Here is an 8,532-nt window from a genome sequence, read left to right on the forward strand (position 1 = left end):
TTCCACAGACAGTTGTAAAAGTACTAATTTTAAGTAGCATTCCCAGACCTGATTAAGAAGTAGTCTGAAAATCACTAGCCTAGAGGACTTGTCTGTGATGAATTTGTTCTGCCAAAAGTGTCTTCTATTGTCTGTTTTTTTAGTCTCAAAATGGTAATGGGTGTTTGGATATTTTGTTTTTGTGTAATTGGTGGGATAAGATGTGTAAGCAGATTCTATTTCCTGAAGCCTTATCCTATTTGAAATTGAATTTATTTGTGTATGAATACATTGTAGTATGGGGTTGGGGTAAAAAACCAACCAGGTCTGATTGTGATTAGCTGTTTAGAATGCTCATATGTTCTGTTTTTATTTACTTATATAACTATATACTTATTTACATGGCATGTAAATACAGATACTGTTTTTAAAAATGATTTTTCTTAATCTAATTTCTAATTATGTTACTTTCTTTAGAGACCAAGAAGCGTCAGTGTAAGGTTCTTTTTGAGTATATTCCACAAAATGAGGATGAACTGGAGCTGAAAGTGGGAGATATTATTGATATTAATGAAGAGGTAAGGAAAAAATGTGTTATAGATAAAGTAGCAATGGTAATTGATGCTCTCTGGAGTTTAGAAAAATTAATTGTAAGAATATTAGTCTTTTGTGAGAACTTTTGTCACTTTAAAAATAAAATTAAGAGGTATAAAGTTTCTTTACTCATCCTTGCTGTATTTATGTATGTATTCTATTCCTAAAGGCAGTATTTACTGCCTTTAGGAATAGAAATGCCCCTTTAAAGCTAAAAATTAATGTAATCTAAGTAGTTAAGAACATAAACAAGCCTTTTCTTTGATTCTGAATTTACCGTAGGCACAAAGCAGTGAAATAGAAGCAGTTTTGCCTTTTGTGTAATAAAGGAATGCAAATCAAAATCTCTTGAAAAGCTTTGCCTTGAATTATCACATTCAAATATTAATAAAAATGTTTTCCTACATTTTGATATCTAAGAATGGGATTTTAAAATATTTTAAAAATAGAGAAATCATGGTGGACAGGAGGCAGGACTAGATTGCAGCTCCACCAGGATGGACAGAGCAGCATATGGAGGATCACATCATGAACTTTTGCTCCAGAACCACTTTAGGAATATGTTAGGAAAGCCAAGAGAACCCACAGGAAGCCAGTTGCTCCTGCAGGACCTGGGAGATACCCCAAATACTCACTCGCAGCAAGACCCACGCAAGGAGAGTCTGAGATCAGACATGCCTAGCCCTGACCCCACCTAATGGTCCTTCCCTACCCACCCTAGTAACTGAAGACAAAGGGCATATACTCTTGGGAGTTCTAAGGCCCTACCCGCCTCCTGTTCCTCCCCATACTACACAGCTGATGCTTTCTTGAAAGTGCTACCTCCTAGCAGGAGGCCAACCAACACAAAAATAGTGCATTAAACAACCAAAGCTAAGGAGCCTCACAGAGTACATTTCAACCCCTCCCCTTCACCCCCTGCCCTGCCGTGTCTACCAGAGCAGGTTCTGGTATCCATGGCTGAAATACCTACAGATGGTTCACATTACAGAACTCCATGCAGACAACCCCTGGTACCAGGCTGGAGCCTGGGAGACTTGCTGTGTGGCTAGATACAGAAGAGAGATAATCACTACAGTTTGGCTCTTCGGAAGCCACATCTCTAGGAGCAGGGGAAGAGTACTACATAAAGGAACACCCCATGGGACAGAGAGAATCTGAAGAGTCTTGAACCCTACACTTACCTCTGACAGAGCTTACCCAAAACCAACTCCGATAATACGACAAAACAAGGTTCTTTAATATCCGCCCAAATCACTAGCTCATCAGCAAGGAATGTAGACCAAGAAGAAATCCCTGATTTACCTGAAAAAGAATTCAGAAGGTAAGTTATTAAGCTGATGAGGGAGGCACCAAGGAAAGCTGAAGCCTAATGTAAGAAAATTAAAAAAAAAAAAAGATACAAGAAGTGAAGGGGGAAATATTCAATGAAATAGATAGCATAAATAAAAAATAATCAAAACTTTGAGCAACAATGGACACACTTACAGAAATGCAAAATGCTGGGGGAAGTCTCAGCAATAGAATTGAACCAGCAGAAGACAGAACTTCAGAGCTTGAAGACAAGGTTTTTGAATTAACTCAATCCAACAAAGAAAGAATAAGAAAATATGAACCAAGCCTCCAAGAAGTCTGGGATTATGTTAAATGACCAAACCTAAGAATAATCAGCCTCCCTGAGGAAGAAGAGAAATCTAAAAAATTTTTTAAAGTTTATTGGGGGAATAATCAGGAAACCTTCCTCGGTCTTGTTAGAGACTAGATATCCAAATACAAGATGCTCAATAAAGAAAATCTGGGAAATTTATTGCGGAAAGATTATTGCCTGGACATGTTGTCATCAGGTTGTCTAAAGTTAAGAAGAAGGAAAGAATCTTAAGAGCTGTGAGGTAAAAATACCAGGTAACCTATAAAAGACAACCTATCATATTAACAGCAGATTTCTCAGCAGAAGCCCTACAATCTAGAAGGGATTGGGGTCCTATCTTGTGGCTCCTCAACAACAAAATTATCAGCCAAGAATTTTGTATCCAACAAAGCTATGCTTCATAAATGAAGGAAACATACAGTCTTTTTCAGACAAACAAATGCTGAGAGAATTTGCCACTACCAAAACATTACTACAAGAACTGCTAAAAGGAGCTCTCAATCTTGAAATACATTCTGGAAACACATCAAAACAGTACCTTTTTAAAACATAAATCTCACAGGACCTATAAAACAAAAATTCAAGTTAAAAAGCAAAAGCCAAAAGCAAAAAAAACCCAAGGTATTCAGGCAATAAATACCACAATGAATGGAATGGTACGTCACATTTCAATACTAATGTTGAATGTAAATTGCCTAGATGCTCCACTTAAAAGATACAGAATTACAGAATGGATAAGAATCCAACAATCATCTGCTGTCTTCAGGAGACTCACCTAACAGATAACTCATAAACCTAAGGTAAAAGTGTGCAAAAAGACATTTCATGCACATAGATGCCGAAAGCGAGCAGGAGTAGCTATTCTTACATTGGACAAAACAAACTTTAAATCAACAGCAGTTAAAAAAGACAAAGATGGGCATTATATAATGATAGGCCATGTTCAACAGGAAAATGTCACAATCCTAAATATATATTCACCTAACACTGAAGCTCTTCAATTTATAAAACAATTACTAATAGAAATTACTAAGAAATGAGATAGTAACACAGTAAAATTGGGGGATTTCAGTGCTCCACTGATGGCACTAGACAGGTCATGAAGACAGAAAGTCAACAAAGAAACAATGAATTTAAACTATACCCTGGAACAAATGGAATTAACAGATATTTATAGAACATTCTACACAACAACCACAGAATATACATTCTATTCAACAGCACATGTTCTTTCTCCAAGATAGATCATACGATAGGTGACAAAATGAGTCTTAGTAAATTTTAAAAAACTGAATTTATATTAAGCACTCCTTCAGATCACAGTGGAACAAAACTGGAAATCAACTCCAAAAGGAACCTTCAAAACCATGCAAATACATGGAAATTAAATGAATGATCATTGGGTCAAAAATGAAATCAAGATAGAAATTAAAAAATTTTTCTTAAAGACAGTAGTGACACACCTTTCGAAACCTCTAGTATACAGCAAAGATGATAGTAAGAGGATAGTTAATAGCCCTAAATGCCTACATCAGAAAGTGTGAAGGAGCACAAGCTGACAATCTAAGGTCACACCTTAAGGAACAAGAGAAAGAAGAACAAACCCAGACTCAGTAGAAGAAAGGAAATAACCAAGATCAAAGCAGAACTAAGTGAAATTGAAACAAAAAATACAAAAGATAAATGAAAGAAAAAACGTGTTCTTTGAAAATATAAATAAAACTGATAGACCATTAGCAAGATTAACCAAGAAAAGAAGAGAGAAAACCCAAATAAGCTCAATTAGAAACAAAGCAGGATATATTACAACTGATACCACAGAAATACAAAAGATTATTCAAGGCTACTGTGAACTTTTTTCTGTGCATAAACTAGAAAACCTAGAGGGGATGGCTGAATTCCTGGAAAGATAAAATCCTTGATTAAATCAGGAAGAATTGCGTACCCTGAACAGAACAGTAACAAGCAGCGAGATTGAAATGGTAATTAAAAAATTACCAACAAAAAAAGTCCATGACCAGACATTAAAAGAATTGGTACCAATCCTGTTGACACTATTTCACAAGATAGAGAGAGGGAACACTTCCTAAATCATTCTGTGAAGCTAATACCACCCTAATACCAAACCGGGCAAGGATATAACAAAAAAAGAAAACTACAGACCAGTACTCCTGATGAACATAGATGCCAAAATCTTTAACAAAGTACTAGCTAACTGAATCCAACAACATACGAAAGAAATAATGCACCATGATCAAGTGGGTTTCATATCAGGGATGCAGGGATAGTTTAACATATGCAAGGCAGTAAATGTGATACATCACACACAAACAGAAATAAAAATCACATGATTATCTCAATAGATGCAGAAAAAGCATTAGATAGAATCCAGCTTCACTTTATGATTAAAACTGTCAGCAGAATTGGATACAAGGGACACACCTCAGTGTAATAAAAGCCATTTATGATAAACTCACAGCCAACATAATACTGAATAGGGAAAAATGGAAAGCATTCCCTCGGAGAACTGGAACAAGACAAGAATGCCTGCTCTTATCACTCCTCTTAACATAGTTTGAAGTCCTAGCAAGAGCAGTCAGACAAGAGAAGTAAATAAAGGGCATTCATATCAGTACAGAGGAAGCTAAACTGTCTCTGCTGATGATACGATTGTTTACCTTGAAAACCCTAAGGACTCCTTCAGAAAGCTCCTAGAACTAATAAAATAATATAGCAAAGTTTGCAGATACAAAATTAATGTACAGAAATGAGTAGCTCTTTTGTATACCAACAACAACCATGTGGAGAATCAAATCAAGAACTCAACCCCTTTTATAATAGCTTAAAAAAAAAAAAAAAAGATGTTTGGGAATATACTTAATATACCTAACCAAGGAGTCGAAAGACCGCTATAAGGAAAACTACAAAACCTTGCTGAAAGAAATCATAGATGACACAAACAAATGCAAAAATATGTTCCATGCTCGTGGATGGATGGAATTAATATAGTGAAAATGACCATACTGCTAAAAACAATCTACAAATTCAACACAATTCCCATCAGCATAGCACTGTCATTCTTTACAGAATTAGAAAAAACAATCCTAAAATTCATATGGAACCAAGAAAGAGCCCCCATAGCCAAAGGATAAAGAACAAATCTGGAGACCTCACATTACTTGATTTCAAATTATACTATAAGGCCATAGTCACCAAAAGAGCATGGTACTGGTATAAAAATAGGTACACAGGCCAATGGAACAGAATAGAGAACCCAGAAAAAAAGTCTAATACTTAAAACCAACTGATCTTTGATAAAGCAAACCAAAATGGGGAAAAGACACTCTCTTCAACAAATGGGGCTGGGATAAATGGCAAGCCACATGTAGGAGAATGAAACTGTATCCTTTCACCTTATACAAAAATCAACTTAAGGTAGATCAAGAACTTAAATCTAAGGCCTGAAACTATAAAAATTCTTGAAGATAACATTGGAAAAACCCTTCTAGACGTTGACTTTGTAAGGATTTCGTGACCAGAACCCAAAGCAAATGCAGTAAAAATAAAGATAAATAGCTACGACCTAATTAAACTGAAGAGGTTTTGGACAGCAAAAGGAGCAGTCAGCAGAATAAACAGACAACCCACAGATTGGGATAAAATCTTCACAATCTATACATCTGACAAAGGACTAATATCCGGAATCTACAATGAACTCAAACAAATTAGCAAGAAAAAAAAAAATCCATCAACAAGTAGGCTAAGGACATGAATAGACAATTCTCAGAAGAAAATATGCAATGGCCAACAAACATATGAAGACATGCTCAACATCACTAATTATCAGGGAAATGCGATACCACCTTACTCTTGCAAGAATGGCCATAATCAAAAAATAACAGATGCTGGTATGGATGTGGTAAACAGGGAGCACTTCTATGCTGCTAATGGGAATTTAAACTTATACAGCCACTATGGAAAACAGTGTGGAGATTCATTTAAGAACTAAAAGTAGAACAACCATTTAATCCAGCAATCCCACTACAATCCCAGGGGAAAAGAAGTCATTATATGAAAAGGGTACTTGCACACGCGTGTTTATAGCAGTACAATTCACAATTGCAAATATGTGGAAACAGCCCTGGTGCCCATCAGTCAATGAGTGGATAAAGAAACTGTGGTATATATGTATATGATGGAATACTCCTCAGCCATAAAAAGGAATGAATTCATGGCATTTGTAGTGACCTGAATGAGATTGGAGACTATTATTCTAAGTGAAGTGTCTTGGGAATGGAAAACCAAACATCATATGTTCTCAGTTATAAGTGGGAGTTAAGCTATGAGGATGCAAAGGCATAAGAATGACACAATGGACTTTGGGGCCACAGGGGCAGAGGGTGAGAAAGGGGTGAGGGTTAAAAGACTACAAACTGGTTGCAGTGTATTTTCCTCAGGTGATGGGTGCACTGGAATCTCACAGATCACCACCAAAGAACTTACTTACGTAACTGAACACCACCTGTTCCCCAATAACCTATGGAAATAAAAAAAAATGAAAAAAAAATTTAAAATAGTTTTTCACATCTCTGCTTTTATCATTTGAAAGAATTTTAAAGTTTAATTTCACAGTTGAAGATCATGTTTTTAACAGGTATGTTTTGATATCATGTATTGTAGCACGGATTGATTTTGTGTCAAAATACTCTGTAAATCACTAATGCTTATGTTTATACAAACTTCGATTGTGTTTATCCAGAGGGTGTTTATTTTATTTTTACCTGGTAGCAGTAATAATAGTTAACATTTCTTGAGTTTATGTTATGTTTGAAGCACTATGCTGAAAGTTTCATATTTATTATATACTTGGAAGTTTTAAAAAACCTAAGAAGATCGGTATTTTTATCCCCATTGTACATAGGAAGAGACTGAATCATGGAAGAGGAGTGGTGGCTGTTTTGGTTACTTTTGCTGTATTCCAAGCCACTCCAAACTTGGTGGCAAAGAACAATGGTTGTATTATGCCTGTGAGTCAATAATTCAAATGGAGCATAGCCTGGATGACTTGTCTGGGGCCCTCAGCTGGAAAGATTCAATGCTGGCGACTCTTGGAATAATAGGAAGCTTCTTTCACTCACATATCTGGTGCCTAGAAGCCATGAAGACTGGAACTACCAATTGGAGAGCCATTATGTTAGACTTTCCATTTGGGTTGCCTTTCTTACAGTATGGGCATCTCAAGATCATTGGACTTAATATATGGCAGTTCATGGCTCTTAAATGCCAAGCAGTTTGGTACATGTGGTGTTAACTTTATTGCCTTTTACAGTCTACCAGCTGTTAGTTACAAGCCAGTCATAAGCCACCAAGATTTAAGGAGTAGGGAACAGAGACCATCACTTCTGGGTGGGAGGAGTGTCAAGGTCACAGTTGTAGGATGAGAGATCTTGCAGCCATCTAAGGCTGAATTTCAATTCTTGCAGTCTATTTTTTTTCTTTTAAAAATATCTTAATTTTTTTTATCTCAATAGGTTTTTGGGGAACAGGTAGTGTTTGGTTAGATGAATATATTCTTTAGTGGTGATTTCTGAGATGCTGGTGCATCCATCACCTGAGCAGTGCACACTGTACCCAATGTGTAGTCTTTTATCCCTTGCCACTCCCATCCTTTCTCCCCAAGTCTCCAAAGTCCAGGCATCCTCATAGCTTAGCTCTCACGTATGAGTGAGAACATATGATGATTGGTTTTCCATTCCTGAGTTAGTAGTGAGTAGTATTCCATAGTATTAGTGTGTATATATATGTCACAATTTCTTTATTCACTTGTTGATAGGCATTTGGGCTGGTTCTATATTTTTGCAGTTGCAAATTGTCATGCAGTCTATTTTTGAGTTTTTTTTTTTTTAACCACTAGACTACTCTGCCTCCTAAGAACTCTTTAAATAACCCTAATTCTTCAGTTGCTGCTAATTGGGGTTTCAGATATAGATAATAGACAGCTGAAGTTTCTCTCCCTTTATTGTATGTATTCTAGCTTGGCCTACATACCTTCCACTCATTTAGTTTGGATAACTTCCAGTTCTTCGGTGCTTCCTTAAGTCTGATAAAAATTCTGATTGCTTCACACTTTACTGCTTTACTGCCTTCTTTTTCTCCTTCACACAGCTTGTATTCTAGCAGCCACTTTGTATTTTAGCTATACCTTCCATGACTCATTTATTTTTAAGTCACTGTATTTTTACTCTTTTTCAGCCTTTAATATCACCTTTTTTTGGTAATTTCCTTTCATGGGAGCATTTTTTTTTTTTTTT

At 36.2% G+C, this 8,532-nt stretch overlaps 1 protein-coding gene across 1 annotated transcript in view; it reads left to right on the forward strand.

The window, feature by feature from the left end:
• Positions 1 to 8,532, forward strand: part of LOC108286993 (CD2 associated protein) — a 149,978-nt gene that overhangs the window by 62,819 nt on the left and 78,627 nt on the right. Inside the window, exon 4 of the mRNA XM_017505165.2 lies at positions 457 to 557. Coding sequence (XP_017360654.1) covers positions 457 to 557 — 101 coding nt within the window. The remainder of the gene's footprint in view (positions 1 to 456; positions 558 to 8,532) is intronic.

Source organism: Cebus imitator, unplaced genomic scaffold (assembly GCF_001604975.1).
Source record: "Cebus imitator isolate Cc_AM_T3 unplaced genomic scaffold, Cebus_imitator-1.0 Scaffold334, whole genome shotgun sequence".
NCBI lineage: Eukaryota > Metazoa > Chordata > Mammalia > Primates > Cebidae > Cebus > Cebus imitator.